The sequence below is a fragment of the Dipodomys spectabilis genome, unplaced genomic scaffold (assembly GCF_019054845.1).
Source record: "Dipodomys spectabilis isolate Male_0828 unplaced genomic scaffold, ASM1905484v1 ptg000085l, whole genome shotgun sequence".
NCBI classification, from domain to species: Eukaryota; Metazoa; Chordata; class Mammalia; order Rodentia; family Heteromyidae; genus Dipodomys; species Dipodomys spectabilis.
This window is the reverse complement of record NW_024870762.1, coordinates 4,665,006-4,683,643: the sequence shown is the minus strand read 5'-3', so window position 1 is coordinate 4,683,643 and position 18,638 is coordinate 4,665,006. Positions and strand designations below refer to the sequence as shown.

Sequence of the window (18,638 nt, the reverse complement as noted above, 5' to 3'; positions counted from 1 at the left end):
CAGGTCCCATGACCGGACCCCCCCCCCAAAAAAAAAAGACCCATGACCAACCAAAAAAAAAAAAAGAGCTATGATTTCCTCGCTGGAGTTGCACATTAAAGGAAGTCACAAATGTAGTCACACTTTTCCTAAGAATATGGCCATAGGAATATAAAATCCCTTCTAGACAAGTCCCAAAATCGCTTAAGTTCTTAGAATCTTCTTCTGGAAATGTAGTTTTAACTCAAGCCTCCATTTTATAAACAGGAAAAAAATGTCAGTCAATCATTTGCAATCTAAAACTGACAGCAAGAGACCACAGAGTTTCGACAGCCAAAATTAAATAATTCTCTTCAGAGAAGGAATTGTATGCAAATTTAACTGATGAGTTGTGAACTAAAAAAACACATTTGTGATATCTATGCTGGCCTGAGATTATTACATAGAATATCCTCACAATTCAGACGAAAAAGGCAGAAAAGGTAATTTAATCAATAGCCTGATCAGGCCCTGGTAGTTCACGACTATAATCCTAGTTACTCAGGAGGCTGAGATCTGAGACTCACAGTATGAAGCCAGCCCAGGCAGACAAATTCAAGAGACACTTAGCTCTAAATAGCTAACAAAAAGCCAGAAGTAGAGGTGGGGCTCAGGTGGTAGAACACCAGCCTTGAGTGAAAAAGCTAAGCACAATTACAAGACTGTAAGGTTATGAGTTCAAGTCCCAGTACTGGCACACACGTCACATACACACACACACACACACACACACACTATAAATCAGCATTTCAGAGAGAGAAGAAAGAGGGAAAGATGTCTAGGCTTGCTAGTAATGAGATACAGGCATATTAAAACAATGGATGAAGGACAACAAAATAAATCAGGCTTTTTTTGTGGGGGAGAAGGGGTGAGTGAGCTCCAGTAGGAGAGGGTTGTGCTAACAGAAGCAAGTGTGAATGACAGTGAAAATGATGGGAGTAGTTTGTTTGCATATATGAAAATAGAACCATAAAATCTGTTTAAATAGCTTTAAAAAGGGGAAATAACAGTGAAATTGATTGGGACACTTGGTACACACATGTGGAAAGTCACAATGAAGCACCTTGTATAATTAGTGTATACTAATAATTTAAAAAAAACCTTGAAAAGCCATAAAAACTCAATGAGCTACCACTCTATATCCACCACACTGCTAACAATGGAAAGTTACATCACTTCATTAGTGAGGATAAAAGCAAAGGAGAGCTGGGTACAGTGGCTCATGTCTATAATCCTAGCTATTCAGGAGACTGAAATCTGAGGATTGTGGTTCAAAGCCAGCCAAGGCAGGAAAGTCTATGAGACTCTTATCTCCAAGTAACCACCAGAAAACCAGAAGTAGAGATGTGGTTCAAAGTGGTAGAGTACTAGACTTGAGCAAAAGAGCTCAGGGCCAGTGCCCAGGTCAAGTTCAAGCCCCACAACTGGCAACAAAAATTAAAGAAAAGAAAAGGAAAACTAGCCTGCTACATTGGGTAGGAGTATCCACTGTTTGGGTCCCTAAATTATAGAATTTACAAGCTACATGGGTGAAAGAATTAACATTAGGCTGCAAAGCAACATATCCTGAGAATATGTCTGGGTTAAATGCTCTGGTTTATTGTTTTTTTTTGCTGTTGTTGTTGTTGTTTTGTTTTGTTTTCATTTGAGTTCTCTTCGGAGGTTTTCATTTGAGTTGTCTTTGTTTGGAGATTTTGTTTGTTGACAGGGACTTGCTCTGTAGCCTGTCCAGAGCTCTCCATTCTCTGGCCTCTACCTCACAGGTACTAGAATTACAAGTGTGTGTAGCCACGCCCAGTTCTGTCTTTGGAGAGTTTCAAAAAGACCAATTAGCAGGGCTGGGAAGTAGTAGAGTGCTTGGCCCTGGGTTCGATTTCTCAGCACCATATAAGCAGAAGAAAGCCGTAAGTGGTGCTCAAGTGGTACTCAAGTGGTAGGGTTCCAGCCTTGAGCTAAATCGCTGAGGGACAGTGCCCAGGCCCAGAGTTCAGGCCCTAGGACCGACCAAAAAAGACCAATTAGGCCTGGAAGATTAGGAATAGGTTCATGGAAGAAGTTGAATATGAGCTGGACCTAGAATTGGTTAGGAGCAAGCTGAGCACAGTGAAGTCTTGCAGTGAAAAAACCTATGCAAATGCCTTAAAGTGAAGACGACTAAATGCTGCCTGCCAAGGAAGAGCGGGAGAAAAGATCCTCAACAAGTAATGCTGGGGGCGTGGCTCAAGTGGCGTTTTATCTGTTTAGCCAATGGGAGGCTCTGAATTCAAACCCATCTCACACAAAATAAATGGGATTCTTGGAGTGTAGCTCAGGGATAGAGCACTTGCCTAACATGCATGAAATCCCAGAATGGGACTCCTTCTAGACAGGATTTCTTTATTAGAAAGAAGCAGGGCACCAGGCCACAGGGTTATCGAATGTTACAAGTATATTTGAGTGACAGTGTCATAGAATGTTTATTTAGAGAGTCAGGCGTGGTGGCACATATCTGTAATCTCAAGATCCAGGAGGCAGAGGCAGGAAGATTGTAAGTTTGAGATCAGTAGCCTTGTCTCAGAAATAAAGCTTGAGGGATAAGAATGTGGCTTAGTGGTAGAGTGCTGCCTCATATGCATGAAGCCCTAGGTTTGCTCCTCAGTACCACATAAACAGAAAAAGCAGGAAATAGCACTGTGGCTCAAAGTGGTAGAGTGCTAGCCTTGATCAAAAGAGCTCAGGGACAGCGCCCAGGCCCTGGGTTCAAGGCCCACAACCAACCAAAGCAAGCAAGCAAACAAGCAAAGCCTTTAGTAGTAGGAAATTGCTGAACAAGTTAGAAACTAAAACAGAACTCAAGAAGAACTAGAAAGCAGTAGGGACCAGATCTAGAAAGGTAAAATTAGAATGAAAAGAAAAAACAGTTCGAAGAAATAACACTGAAAACTGAAGGTACAAAGTAGGTTTCAGAAAAAGGAAAGAAGTCAGTGATGCTACTAAGTTCTGTGAAATTCAAGACAGTGATAATGCTTAGTTATCATGCACTTTTCCTATACATCAAACCCTATTCTATAGTTATAGTTATTAACTTAAGATTCACAACAGGAGTGAGCCAGTAGCTCAGTGGTAGAGCTCTTACCTAGCATGTATAAGGCCCTAAGTTGAAAACAAAACAATACCCACTTAATGAATTTATAAAAGACTCTCTAAAAGGCTACCCTTCACCTCAATAAAGAGGGGAAAAGTGCATCACCGGGGCTGGGAAGGTGGCTCAGTGGTAGAGCGCTTGCCTTGCATGCCTGAGGCCCTGGGTTCAATTCCTCAGCACCACATAAAGCAAAAAAGAAAAAAAGCTGGAAGTGGCGCTGTGGCTCAAGTGGTAGAGCACTAGCCTTGAGCTGAAGAGCTGAGGGACAGCGCCCAGGCCCAGAATTCAGGCCCCATGACCAGACCCCCCCCCCAAAAAAAAAAAAAAGAAAAGTGCATCACCAATCTCCACTCTGGGACAGCTTGCTTATCCTCTATAGGAGTACATTCTTCCTTTGACAAGCTACTATTCTTAAAAAACTTCACCACTATCCATCCCCCTTTAAAAAAAAAAAGCACCAAGCTGGCCACAATGGCTCACACCTATGATTTTAGCTACTCAGGAGACTTAGATCAGGAGGAGGATTATAATGTGAGTCTGGGGGTGGGAGGTGAGGGGTGTTCACGAGACCTCCATCTGAACCAACAAAGCATCAAGGTGAGCTGACAGCCATCCCAGCTACATTAGACACTCAACTAAAAAGTGGCAGTCATGACTGAATTCCCAGCAGTCTGGTTCCAGAGCTCACACTGCTTAACCAGCGGGCCGCCTGTTCCCACTTTGTGCCCAGGAGCCCACGGCAACAGTTATCTATAGATGGTTCACTCAGGGTAACGATCAGATGGATTGGGAGAGCATGTGAATTCTTTGGCCTTCCAAGCTGCTCTCCCTTCACTTCAGAAGCTAGTGACCCTGTTTCCACAGAGCTCATCGGACTAAGTCAGAAGAGCACCCAGGGCCAGGCGCCAGTGGCTCATTCCTGTAATCCTAGCTATTCAGGAGGCTGAGATCTGAGGATCAAGGTTCAAAGCCAGCCCAGGCAGGAAAGTCCGTGAGACTCTTATCTCCAAGAAACCACTCAGAAAACCGGAAGTGGTGCAGTGGCACAAGTGGTAGAGTGCTAGCTTTGAGCTGAAGAGCTGAGGGACAGCATTCAGACCCAGAGTTCAAGCCTCACGACCAACAAAAAAAAAAAAAAAAAAGAAAAAGAGAGAAGAGCACCCAGAACAACGATTTGCCCAGCTATGGTGAGGTTTGGAGGCAATATGGATCACTGAGGCAGCCATAAATATCTGACAGCAAAATATACACAAAACAAAACAACAACAAGAAAACACAAGCAGCTTCCTCAGCCTTGTTTCCCACATGTATGGCACAAGCTGATAGAAGGAAATGCTGAGACCAGGGAACAAGGGCTCTGCTAGGGAGGGAGGAAGGGTTTTTCCCTGCTTCCCTCCTTCAGGAGAGCAAGCTGTGTGCATACTAAGGTATGCTGAAATTGAAATGACAACCCACTTACACTGAGGTATCCAGAAACAAATATCAGGAAAGAAGCTACGTTGGGCTGAAGTGTGGCTCAGTGACAGAGAGCTTATCGAGTACACTAACACAAAAGAAAGAAGCTACATTGATATTAAGAAATGAGGTTTATTGCCTTGAAGTGGGAAGGAGTATGCATGTGACAGGTGCTCTGCTGTAGTCAAACACACAGCGATAGCACAGCGCTCAGCAGAGATCTCCCCCAACCCCCGCCCCTCCACCCCAGCCCCCCCCACATACACACACACACACACACACACACACACACACACACACACTGGAGGAGCCTCTGAGAAGGACAGCTCCTGGCCAGGACATGAGACACCTCTGGCCATCCCTTGCTTGGATGGCTAATTATTGGCATCAAACTCTGGTCCAGAAGAATCAGTCTGAGGAGAGAGTAGGATGGTGGAAGGTTATCATGGGTCTCTCCATTTCCCCAAAGTCCTCCCTCTGCCTGGGGCAAACCCTATTGATCTGTCTTTGTCATTTATAAACATTTTCCCTCCTGGTGCCCACATCACTTCTATCCTACTCAAAGCCATCCTTTGTGACCGCAGCGGTGTAACCAGGTCCCCAGCTGGGAAGATGTGCCTCCATCATCACCCCAGGATCTATCGCTGTATGCCCATATGCCCATCATGCCACAGGATAATCCTGGCATGCCAACACAGCCATCACTGTATCTGGGATACCCACCCACTCCAGATGACGTACCAGCTGAGCAAGGTTTCCGGAAGTAGATGATGAGGACAGTGCCTGCAATGATGCCCAGCACACCTAGACCAAAAGCCACCCCACATAGCACATTCTCCAGGAGATCCGAGGGCAGGGCATTCTGGGGCACTAGAACAAAGAGAAGGTAAGTGAGCCTGAAGACCTGGCTGAGGTGCCCTCTACCCAGGGGAATGGTCTTGGGGATCTAGTTTGACAAGGAAGAAACTAAAGCATGGACGGTTGAGGTTGTCTAGAATGAGATTGGACCAAATAGGTCCAAGTAGGGAAAGAAAGGCCCTGCAATTGTCCTATCCCATCGCCCCTCCTTCCCCAGGAACCAGACTCCAAGGAAAAGAGCCCTCACCCCAATAGGCAATCGCTGAGTGTCCATCGATTTTATGAGTCACAGTGCAGACAAACAGGTCAGAGGGTTCTGGTGTGAAGTTTAAATAGGAAAATGCCTGGAAGGTGAGTCCATCCATGGCCATGACAAAAGTGGGCCTTGCTCCTTCCACAGGGGCAGAGTTATACTGCCAGTCCACTGTTAAGGTCGGCGGGAAGAGATTACTGATAAGGCAGACCAGCGTGTTGGGTTTGCCAAACTCCAGGGGCTTCATGGTGAACACCTCAGGCACAGGGAGACCTGGTGGGGAGTTGAGGGGTCAAAGGGGAAAAAAAAGGGACAAGTTTAGATGGTACTGCTGGGGTGAGGCACATGGAGGGGAGGCCAGAGATGAGTAAGTGGGGCTTTGAGGCCGATGAAGGGAAAGCTGGCTCCCTGGGGGAAGTCTTCCAAGCAAGAACCATAGCTACAGCCACTCTAGATTTTTCTGCTCCAACTTGTGGCAGAACTGGCTGTCTAGACCTCATATTGGAGTCTAGTCACTCTTGTCCTTCAAACTCAGGCCTGTCACCAATTTACCACCACCTACCCCCCCTTTCAGTCTTGCTGAACACAAAAATCCGAGTGCTGATACTCATTACTCATCACCTGGTCCCTGTTGAATTCCACCAAGTTCAAGAAATAGTTTTGAAAGCCTACACTGTCTCCTGTGCAGAGAAAAACACAGGGTACAGATGGAGACAGTGTCTGGTGGAAAAAGAAATTCTGAATCAGAAAAAGAAAGGCTTGGGCTGGGAAGTGGTAAAGCGCTTGCCTTGCATGCCTGAGGCCCTCGGTTCGATTCCTCAACACCCATAAGCAAAAAAAAAAAAAAAAGCCGGAAGTGGTGCTGTGGCTCAAGTGGTAGAGCACTAGCCTTGAGCTGAAGAGCTGAGGGGCAGTGCCCAGGCTCAGAGTTCAGGCCCACGACCGGACCCAAAGAAAGGCTTTAGGCAAGAATGAGAAGGCGTGGGATGTGAGGAATGAAGTTCAGTGAGTTAGATGGACAATGGTAAGAAGGAACACAGCCCTCCCATCCCCCCCATCCCAGCATCCTGACCTCTGGACACTGGGATATATGGTTCCAGTTTGGGGCCTACTTGCTGGAGTATTAGTTCACAGAACTTCTTGTCAAATAAGATGGCAGGGGTGTCTCCTTGGTCCTGAGTCCACTTAGAAAATTCAGGTAGATGAGGTATTCTGGTGTCATGGAAAAAGTCAAAGGAGAAAAGCAGGTCCTGGTCATAGGTCTCAGAGAGCCCAATGCTGGGACTCCAATCTTGGCAGAACACAGTATGCTGGAATGTGTGGTTTTGCAGATCACCCTGCCATGCTGGGGTAGTAGCTGCAAAGAGATAGGGCAAGGTTCAGGCAGGTCCCTTTTTAAAGTAAAAAACATTAAGAACAGCCGGGCCCTGGTGGCTCACGCCTGTAATCCTAGCTACTCAGGAGGCTGAGATCTGAAGATGGCGGTTCAAAGCCAGCCTGGGCAGAAAAGACTATGAGACTTCTATCTCCAATAAACCACCAGAAAACCAGAAGTGGTGCTGTAGCCCAAGTGGTAGAGGGCTAGCCTTGAGCTGAAGAGCTGAGGGACAGCACCCAGGCCCAGAGTTCAAGCCCCACAACCGACCAAAAAAAAAAAAAAAAAAGAATTTAAGAACTGCTTCAGGGAGCAGAATAGAGATGTGGTGAAACCCCTCCAGTGTCTGGAGGCTCTTCTTCACAATAGAGGTGAAGAAGGACTGAGGCAAACCTCCTTTGGCATAAAAAGGCAACTGTCACCTGGTGATAGTAGCTCAAACCTGTAATCTGGCTACTCAGAAGGCTGAGATCTAATGGTCAGGATTTAAAGCCCATACAGGAAGGAAAGTATAAGATGCTTATCTCCAATTAACCAGCAAAAAGTCAGAAGTAGAGCTGTGACTCAAGGGGTAGAGCACCAGCCTTGAGTAAAAACTGAGTTTAAGCCCTAATATCAGTGCATGCATGTGCATGTGCACACACACAATTGCAAAAGCAATTGTCTAAAGTTGTCCCAAAAAAAACCCAAAAACTTAAGTCTATTGTGTAAGGCAACAGAGTCAAGAGTCACTGTTCTGATTGAGTACTTGTGTAATGCACAAAGACACCAGCCAAGGAGGCAAGTAGAAGCCAAACAGCTTGCACTCCACTCACCAAGCCATGAGACAGCACAGGGCTTCATCTTCCCATGGGAAAACATTTGTCCAGTGACACAGGCTACTATATGTACTCTCAAAGACCACAGATGGGGTCCCTGTCTTAGACAGTTGGGAGGAAGAATGATCATGGCCTCACTAGGCCATAATGACACTTCTTTAGCCTACCCAGCACACATGTAAACTAAAATCCAGGCTCCACACAGCTCCAGTCATTTCACCTCTCTAAAAACCTCTCCTCTCCCCTACTTCCCCTGACCCTGAGCCTCACAAAGAATGACAGGATTGGGGGAAGTGACCCTCTGACTTTTGGAAGTAATCTTCTTTGAAACTCCCAGCCGGAATCCCCCAGGCCAGAAAAAACTCTTAACCAAAATACTCAAATGTGTCTGAAAAAGCATTGTCTTCAGTGCTTCTCTAAAGACAATCTTTTTAAAAGTTTCATTAATTTGGACCAAGAAATTACTTTTCTTATATTTAAAAATGGTAGTTTAAATGAGGTCACTTAAGATGACCCCAGTTCATGGCTGATTTCTATTAATATTGTATTATTGTAGAGGTATTTTACATTTTGATTCTTTCTCCAAAATCTAAATGCACTAATACAGTTTTAAGTCTATAAAAAAAAAAAAAGACATTTTGAGTGAGAGGGGTAATCTAGATTACTCTTCCATGCTTCCATTCTCCTTCACTGAGAAGAAACTAAGGATCCATAAAGGTAAGAGACTTTTCAAGAACCACAAAATGAATTGATAAGAGACTATCATGAAAGAATGGAAATAACTTTTGCTTTGTTCCAGTCCCAGAGCTATTACTTTCCAATTGTGTCAACTCATATAAGACACCTAAACTAGCTCGAATATTTCTTCATCTATAAAATAGTGGACTCGGGCTGGGAAGGTGGCTCAGTGGTAGAGCGCTTGCCTTGCATGCCTGAGGCCCTGGGTTCGATTCCTCAGCACCACATAAGCAAAAAAGAAAAAAAGCTGGAAGTGACGCTGTGGCTCAAGTGGTAGAGCGCTAGCCTTGAGCTGAAGAGCTGAGGGACAGCGCCCAGGCCCAGAGTTCAGGCCCCACGACTGGACCCAAAAAATAAAATAATAAAATAAAATAGTGGACTCTACACCACAAGATTGTCTTAAATGGAGTATTAAACCTCTGATATTGCTTATCATCCTGAAATGGTCACTCTCTTTCTGATTCCACTACAATGTCCACCATCTCATAATCCATCCCACCACCTACAAAACACAGGGCTCTTCCATGCTCTGTGTGGGCTCCCTGGGCTCTGATGTCATTAGGATAGAAGTAAAGGAAAGCTACCGTCTTACCTGTGGGGACAGCCCAGGAATGGGACAGCAGCCACAGAAACTGTAGCAGCTGTAGCAGCACAGCTCCTTGGTTCTGCTCATGATCCATATCTTCTCTATACTTCAGGGTAGGTAGGAACTACCAACTCCTCTGTCTGGGGTCCTTAGAGCCCTCCCCTTGTTTCTCGTCAGCTCATTTCCAATAGTTGTCCTTGTCATTGTGGCTAAACCAATCACAGAGGTATAAAGTTCAACATCATCAGTCACTAGGGAGAGACCTAGAGCTAGCAACCTCCAGAAGATATTTCTAATAACCAGCAGGCCCAGTGGGCTGGGCCAGTGGAGGAATGTCTGCCTCCTGGTGGAACTCCTTTTCTAGCCTCCAGATGTCCGGCTCTGTACAGCAGCGCCCCCTTGTGACACAATGTTGTGATGGGAAGTGAGTCATCCATCAGTAACACCCCCTCCACCCCACCCCCACCTCCAGGGCACTTCAGACCCCACTTCCTCTTCCCTCCTAGCCCTCTCTTCATAAGAAAGGTTTACTCATTCTGTGGAAATATAATGAAAATTCACTAAGTGCTGGGAACTGGACTCAGTGGTACAAATACTAAGATGAACACTGGCCGGGTGTCATCGGCTCACACCTCCTTGAGGCTGAGATCTGATGATCCAAAGCCAGCAGGGGCAGGAAAGTCTGTGAGACTGTTATCTCCAATTAACTACCAGAAAACAGGAAGTGGCGCTTGGCTCAAGTGGTAGAGCACTAGCCTTGAGCCGCAGAGCTCAGGGACAGGATCCAGGCCCAGAGTTCGAGCCCCACACCTGACAAACAACAACAAACACAGTAGTCCACCTTATCTGAGCTCTCACTTCTCAGGGTTTCAGTTCCCTACCATCAACTTCAGTCTGAAAATAATAAATTTAAAAAGTCTAGAAATAAACAGTAAGTTCTAAATTGTGTACTGCTGTGAGTAGTGTGATGAAATATTGCACAGTTTTGCTACTTTCTGCCCAGGTGAATCATCCCTTGTCCAGTGTTTCTACTCTGTGCAATCAGTTACCAGATTCATTACCATTGTACTGCAGTGCTTGTGTTCCAGTAGTCTTTATACTACCTAATAATAGCCCCTAAAGTGCAGGAGCAGGCATGGCAATTAAAATATGCTAAAGGACCAAAAGTGCAAAAGTCCTAGCAAGTTCCTTTAAGTAAAAAGATAGAGGTTTTGGCTTAGTAAGGAAAGGGGAAAAAAGGAGGGGAGGGTGAATACAGTACAATATAATACTTTAAGATATTGAGAGACTGTATTCAAAGCTAAGTGCTGGTAGCTCACACCTGTAATCCCAAATACTCAAGAGGCTGAGATCTGAGAATCACGCTTCAAAGCCCGTCTGGGCAGGAAAGTCTGTGAGACTCTTATCTCCAATTAGCCACCAGAAAACTGGAAGTAAAGATATGGCTCAAAGTGGTAACACTCTAACCTTGAGGTCCTGAATTTAAGCCCAGACCAACTGAGAGAGGGGGGGGGGGGGGAGACTATATTCACACAATGTTTTTAACAGTATATTACTGTAATTGTCCTATTTTATTATTGCTGTTGTTAATCTTTTTTTTTTTTTTTTTTTTGGTTGTGGGGCCTGAACTCTGAACTCTGGGTCTGGGCGCTGTCCCTCAGCTCTTCAGCTCAAGGCTAGTGCTCTACCACTTGAGCCACAGCACCACCTGCAGCTTTTTCTGCTTATATGGTGCTAAGGAATCAAACCCAGGGCCTCATGCATGTGAGGCAAGTATTCGACCACTGAGCCACCTTCCCAGTCCTGTTGTTAATTTTTTAACGTGCTTAATTAATAAACTATCAAGTTTGTATAGGAAAAAGTGTGCACACATGTATGTCTACATGTATGCATATGTGTGTGCACACGCGTGTGTTGGAACTATCTCTGGTTTCAGGCATTATTGTGTGTTTTAGAATGTATCCTACATGGATAAAGGGGGGTATCATTTGAATCTGGAATATCCCCCAAAGGCTCATGTGTTGAAGGCTTGGTCCCAAGCTTTTGGAGCTTTTAGAAGTTACTGAAAATCAAAGAATTAGGGTTTGGTTGAAGAAAGAGGGTCACTGGAGGAATGCTCTTAAAGAGTTTATCGGAGGGCTGGAGGTATGGCTCAAGTGGTAGAGCACCTGTATAGCGAGTTCAAATGCCAGTACCACCAAAAAGAAAAAATAGTTTCCCAGGTTTTGGCTCAATGCTGGTGATTCATGTCTATTGTCCTAGCTAGTCAGGAGCTTAAGATTTGAGAATCAAGCTTTAAAGCCAGCCTGGGAAGATAAACCATTGTACTATTATCTCCAATTAGCCAGCAAAAAAGCCAGAAATTGAGGCATAGTTCAAGTACTAGAGGGCCAAAATAAAAGAAAAAAGCCAAGTGAACGCATGAGGCCCTGAGTTCAAGCTCCAGTACTGAAACAATAAATAATGAGGAGCAGGTGGCTCATACCTATAATCCTAGCTTCTCAGGAGGCTGAGATCTGAGCATCAAGGTTTGAAGCCAGCCTAGGCAGGAAAGTCTGTAAGACTTTTATTTCCAAATAATCACAAAAAAGGCCAGAAGTGGTGCTGTGGCTCAAGTAGTAAAGGGCTAGCCTTGAGCAACTTAGGGATAGCACCCAGGCCGAGAGTTCAAGGCCCAGGATTGGCAAAAATAATAAATAAATACATACATACACACACACACACACACACACACACATACATAGTTTATTGGGACTTTAGCCTCTATTTTTGCCTTCTGCCTTGGATTTAATAAGGCATTTGAGTCGTGTCCTCCCTAAGCCTAGTAAGGCTTCTTCTTTTTTTTTTTTTTTTTTAATGTTTTTTATTGTGAAAATACTCTGGTAAGGCTTCTTTAACCTATCTCAGACCCACATGAGGCCTTTCATAATCATAAAAATTCAAACACAAACTCATCCAATAAATGGACAATGAAGCAAACTTTCATTGATTTTGTTCCTCTGTCTTAGGTTTTGTTCTCATGTGGTAGATCAGATCTATGTGTTTTAGAATAATAAAAGCAACACTGAATTTTGCCACCCAGAACCATTATCTAATGATCAGAGGTTATCATAGGACGATATATATTTTCCCAGCTTAGAAAATATAAAGGCCACAGACAAAAAACACCATTTTGCATCTTATATTCCCAGCTGGGAAGCAGCAAATACTTCCTTTCTTAGCTTTACCCTGTTATACTAAAATCCTTGATAAAATTTCAAAAACAACAACAATAACAAAAAATGCAACATGCATTGTGCCACAAAAAAAAAGAAGGAAAAAAAGATGTGCCAAATATTTGGGAAGGAATAATTTTATGAGAATGGAGGAATAGGTGGGGATATCCAAGCAGGCTCCTAAGAGTCTTGAAGGAAAAACAATCTGAACAGGAGAATATGAGGGAAAAGAATACATTTCAGGGCAAGGGGTAGGAAGATGCATGAAGATCAGAGGGATCAGAGTTCCTTCCTTTGCTGAGCCCGTAACAGCTGACAGGGAAGCTGTGAAGGTTGCTGTTGGTTCCTTTGTGATAATGGAGGACAGAGAATATCATGATATTCTACCAATTCAGGCAAAAGCCAGCTCAGCCTTGATACACCCACAAATTGTGTCTTTTACTTAGCAGATATTAAAGAAAATGGGAACTGATCATTTTAGTATTTTGGAAGAACTGTTGTGATATTTCAAAAAATGGACGAGCTTGTGAAGAAATGAGGCAAAACTGCCAGTCAGTATTGTATAACAGCTCAGGCATCGCAGTACTTATCCATAATTCAGCTACTCAGAAGGTGGAGGTAGGGGAATCATGGTCCAACTCCAACCCTGGCAAAAGCATGAGACTCTACCTGAAAAATAAACAATAGGACTTCGGGCATGGCTCAAATGGTAGAGCACTTGCTTACCAAACATGAGACCCTGAATTCCATCTTGAGTAACATGAAGAAAAAACAAAACCATAGTATATTATAATAAGATAAAATATTGCGGGGCCAGGAAGGTGGCTCAGTGGTAGAGTGCTAGCCAGACCCCCCCCCCAAAAAAAAGATAAAACATTGCATATGTACATAATACTTTTTCGTGGCAATACAGAAAAAAAAAAGATGAGAAGGTCCTATATTAAATTGTAATCACTACATTGTGATAATTAGGAAGTAGAATCTGAAAACGTTGACTTCTAATTACAGAGGAGAAGAGATGAGGGAGTTGACACTAACACCCTGGCTCCTAATGTAGTAACTATGTGGGTTCTCAGTAGTGGACACATTGAAACAGAAAATAATGTCATGAAAGAAGGCTCAAAAACAAAGAGAAGGAAGGCATGGTGGTTCAAACCTGTAATTCCAGCACTCAGGAGGCTGAGGCAACATTATCACAAATTTGAGGTCAGCCTGGGATATATAATGAGTTCAAGGCAAGTCTGGATTGCATATCTATTGGGGCTGGGAAGGTGGCTCAGTGGTAGAGCGCTTGCCTTGCATGCCTGAGGCCCTGCGTTCAATTCCTCAGAACCACATAAGCAAAAAGAAAAAAGCCGGAAGTGGCACTGAGGCTCAAGTGGTAGAGCACTAGCCTTGAGCTGAAGAGCAGAGTTCAGGCCTCATGACTGGACCCAAAAAAAAAAAAAAAAACCAAGACTAGGCATGCAGCTCAATGGTAGAGTATTTTCCTAGCATAAAAACACAATCCAGACCAAACAAAGAGAGAGAACAAGTTTGATTTTGTAGAGGCTGACACATGGGGTATCAGTGGAAGGTGGTGAGGTACATGAAGAATCTGATCGGGGGAGCCTGGAACACAAATACTGAAACATAGATCGTGGATAAAGTTACCAAAATAACTGCAGAACGTGCAGAGAGGGCCAGGCACCGGGGGCTCAGGCTATAATTCTAGGTACTCAGGAGGCTGAGATCTAAGGATTATGGTTCAAAGCCAGACCAGGCAGGAAAATCTATGGGATTTTTGTTGTTGTGGGTCCTGGGGCTTGAACTCTGGGCATGGGTGCTGTCCCTCAGCTGGCTTTGAGCCAAGATCCTCAAATCTCAACCTCCTGAGTAGCGAGGATTATAAGTGTGAGCCACTGACACCTGGCTTATGAGAGAGATTCTTATCTCCAATTAACCACCAGAAAATGAAATGCTGCAGCTGCTAAAGTCGTAGAGCAGCACTAGACTTGAACACAAAAGCTCAGGAAAAGCAGCCCAGGCCCTGAGTTCAAGCCCCATGACTGACAAAAACAAACAGAATGAGCAGGAAAGGAAACAAAGACTTAAGTCTGCCTGAGGCCAAACCCTAAACCTCATACTAGTTTTCATCCAGGATCCAAGCAGGAACACAGCCATTCCAAGTATGTCAGACTGGGAGAATTTAATATATAGTATTAGTTACAAAGATGTTAAAAGGGCGAAATATGCAAAAGGGAGAAGAGGGCTTGCATGGAAGTACAAATGGGAGCAGTGGACTGCAGGGAATCCACAGCTACCGTCACCTAAACTAGAATCCACGTCTACTGTGGCTTGTCATGGTCAGATGCAATCAACTGAAAAGCTGCCATCATTGAGAAAGTATTTCTGCCCAGGAGGCTGGAGTCCTGCCAGAGCCTTCTTGCTATATCCACAAGCAGTTATCTCAATTGTCATCCTGTTGGAAGCTGAAACAGGAAGCTTCTGAGTTTCTCCTGCCATGCCTCCTACTGGCAGCATCTCCGGCTGCCTCCGAGTTCAGAACATAGTGCAGAAGAGTGGGTGTGGCACCGAAAGAATCACCACCACCCTGGAACACGCTCTCTGGTAAAAATCTGGTGATACGAGAACACAGAGAATTAAGAGAAGTACAAGGAGGAAATAGATCAGAGGAAGTAAAGGTACGTGTGAAGGAGAGCAGGTCAGCACTATTATATATTGCCCAGAAGTCAGCGAAGGACTGAAAAATGTCCTTAAACTCAGGGAATATGAAAGCCAGACATGATAGTACACATCTGTAATCTAGCACTTGGGAGGCTGAGGCAGGAGGGTAGTGAGTTCATGGCCAGTGTAGGGTACATATGAAGACTGGTGAGGAAAAAAAAAGAGGAGGAGGAAAGCAACTAGGAAGAGAGAGAGAGAGAGATGTGGTGACTAGGAGATGGCTGGCAAACTTATTGAGAGCAGTTTCAGTATTGTAGTAGGAGTGGACTCCAGATTGTGGTGGGCTGAGAGTAAGTGGGAGGTGAGGAAGAAACTGTTGGTGTCTATGCTTCAAGTTTAATCGAGAAGAAGAGAAAGAGACAGAAGGGGTGGGGGTAGAAGCAATGAAAAAGATCTCTGTGGCAATTAAGTCAGCTGAGAAATTATGTGAATGTATGGTCCATCCGAATGTCTTTTTTTTTTTTTTTCGTCCAGTCATGGGCCTGAACTCTGAGTCTGGGCACTGTCCCTCAGCTCTTCAGCTCAAGGCTAGCGCTCTACCACTTGAGCCACAGTGCCACTTGCAGCTTTTTTTTTTTTTTCTTCTGCTTATGTGATGCTGAGGAATCAAACCCAGGGCCTTATGCATGCAAAGCAAGCGCTCTACCACTGAGCCACTTTCCCAGCCCCCCAATGTCTTTTAATAAAGCTCAGTAGTAATAATCAAAAAAAAACCCAAACAAACAAAAACAGCCCCCTGACCTCCTAGATATTCTGGAACATAAATGTGTATGTATGTGTAGTGAGAAGAGAGTGTTGGGCCAGGGCTAGGATTTGGAGGTCACTGGGACCCTCCAAAAATCACACTATTTCTCCACAGTCAGTGGAAAGATTCAAGTTGTTAGGAGCTTGGTTTATGACACCATCAAGGCCATAAGGGAGAGAAATGGCTCATTGCCACCTGAGGTTCCATGCCATGAACCTTGGCATGCTAGGCAAAGCACTCTACCATTGTACAGTCTTACCCCTCCACCTAGAGCGCTAAACCAGAGGCCAAATCTTTTCTGTTAAGGGCAGGAGAGTAAATATTCCAGGCTTTGTAAGTTGCTAATCTCTGTTGGAAGTACACAACCACTGCAGGAAGACAGCGATCCACAATATCCCTTCTTCCTGGCTGCCCCTCCCACTTCTTGCTCATCTCCTCTTGTCTCCTTCAAGCCTTCCTGGACCCTTCTTCTAACAGTTCTGTTCCATAGAGTTTTGTCCTCAATCCTCTTTTTTATTTATGGACACTGAAATGTGAATTTCACATTAATTTCCATGTGTCAAGAAACATTCCTCTGGCTTTTTTTTTTTTTCATTTAAAAATGTAAAACCAAAATAAAAAAAAGTAAAACCATTCTTAGAACTTGGGCCATATGAAAACAGGCAGTGGGCTGGATTCTGCTCACAGGCCCATACTGAATGCTGTTCTGAATCGGGATGGAAACTCAAAATAAACTTGCCTTTCAAAAGAGCCTCACTCCCCCTTATGGGAATGGCAATCAGCTAATGGGCTGTGTCCCCTTGATAGTCAATTCTTTAAAGAAGATCCGGGGAAGAACAGAAGAAAGTAGGTTAGGCCAGGGGGATTAGGAACAAGCATAGAGACACCTGCAGGCAAAGGGGTCCAAATTCTCCAAGGGCTCAGAGTAAAGAGAAACACTAACAGGATGTTAGAAGAAACTAACTCCTTTCTCTCCATTCTATAATCCAAGTATAAATGATAACAAGTTGCAAAATTTATACCTATTCTTCCCTCTCCTGTCAGGACCTCCCAACAATCTCTATCAAAGGTATCCTAAAAATCTCTAATCAGTCTAGGGACATTAGGCAGAGCAAACCAGCCAGTTCTGTGTTGTGATGACATGCTGTCTACTTTGTCATTAGGCACAACAACCAGACACAGCATCTATAAAGCTAGGAGGTTATGGTGTGTTAAGGTTTAGATCTCCCAACACTGCTCACCCCGTCCTTTTATTTTTAAAGCTGGAGGAAACAATATCCCCATTTTCACACCTGTCATTTAATTCCCAGTCCTCAACAATGAAATTGCTCAGTAATAGTTTCGTGTTGCTAAACCAAATGAATTCTTTGCAGTCTTGGCAACATTTGACACAGCTGGCCGTGCCTTCCCTCCCAAATCAATCTAGTTTTTGGCATCCATGGTAGCACTCTCTCCTAGTTTGTATCTCTTCCTCCTCCTCTGACAGCCACTCTTCAGTCTCCTTCAGATATTCTTGTCCTTTAATTACTTTTAAGTACTAAGGCCCTTAGAGGTGGTGTAACAGCAATTCTCAAACTTGATTCTCCACAAGACAAAGTGTCCTCAAGAAATAAAATTAAGGGCTGAGAAGGTGGCTCAGTGATAGAGTGCTTGCTTTGCATGCCTGAGGCCCTGGGTTCGATTCCTCAGCACCACATAAGCAAAAAGAAAAAAGCCGGAAGTGGTGCTGTGGCTCAAGTGGTAGAGTGCTAGCCTTGAGCTGAAGAGGTGAGGGACAGTGCCCAGGCCCAGAGTTCAGGCCCACAACCGGACCCAAAAAATAAATAAAAAATAAAGAAATAAAGAAATAAAATTAAGGGCTGGAAAGGTGGCTCAGTGATAGAGTGCTTGCTTTGCATGTATAAGGCCCAGGGTTCGATTCCTCAGCACCACATAAGCAGAAAAAGCTGGAAGTGGCGCCGTAGCTCAAGTGGTAGAGTGCTAACCTTGAGCTGAATTGCTGAGGGACAGTGCCCAGGCCCAGAGTTCAGACCCCACGATGGACAGATAGAAAGAGAGAGAGAGAGAGAGAGAGAGAGAAATAAAATTAAGTAAATTTTACAGAAGCAATTTTTTAACTTTTAAATTCAATATAGACATATGAAACGCAAACACTAAATACACATATTTTGTGTTAAACATATAAAAATTATTACATTTAATAAGGCTATTTTGCTTACAAATAGAAACCAATTCTGGCATGTATGTGTGTGTGCACACTGCTCCTGAGGCTTGAATTCAAGGCCTCGGTGTTGTCCTTGAGCTTTTTGCTCAAGAGTGGAACTCCACCACCTGATCCACAGCTCCATTCCTGCTTTTATGATAGTTAAGTGGAGATAAGAGTCTCACAGACTTTCCTGCCCAGGCTGGTTCAAATCATGGCCCACAGATCTCAGATCTGAGTAGCTAGGATTACAGGCATGACCCATTGGTGCCCAAATTAACTTAGAATTTTAAATTGGAAAGGTACCGATCTAACTTGTGGAACCAGAGAGTTGAATAAGCTAGCCTCAGGAAGGATAATAACCACCGGGTCTCCTCGGCAATAGGAGTTGAGTTACCATTAATATGGTACCTGCAAAGGCCTCCAACCTCTCCAGCTTTCAGATTTCACTTTTTTTTTTTTTTTTTGGTCCGGTTGTGGGCCTGAACTCTGGGCCTGGGCACTGTCCCTCAGCTCTTCAGCT

The 18,638-nt window shown here is 44.2% G+C and overlaps 1 protein-coding gene across 1 annotated transcript; it reads right to left on the bottom strand.

Moving 5' to 3' along the window:
- Positions 1-4,858: 4,858 nt before the first annotated feature.
- Positions 4,859-9,384, bottom strand: LOC122111353 (HLA class II histocompatibility antigen, DM alpha chain). Its single transcript, XM_042684143.1, has 5 exons — positions 9,232-9,384; positions 6,781-7,065; positions 5,703-5,981; positions 5,339-5,467; positions 4,859-5,010 (listed from the first exon to the last, which is right to left on the bottom strand). Exons 1-5 carry the CDS (start codon positions 9,317-9,319, stop codon positions 5,006-5,008), a joined length of 786 nt encoding a protein of 261 aa, XP_042540077.1. The 5' UTR covers positions 9,320-9,384; the 3' UTR covers positions 4,859-5,005.
- Between the last annotated feature and the right edge of the window lie 9,254 nt (positions 9,385-18,638).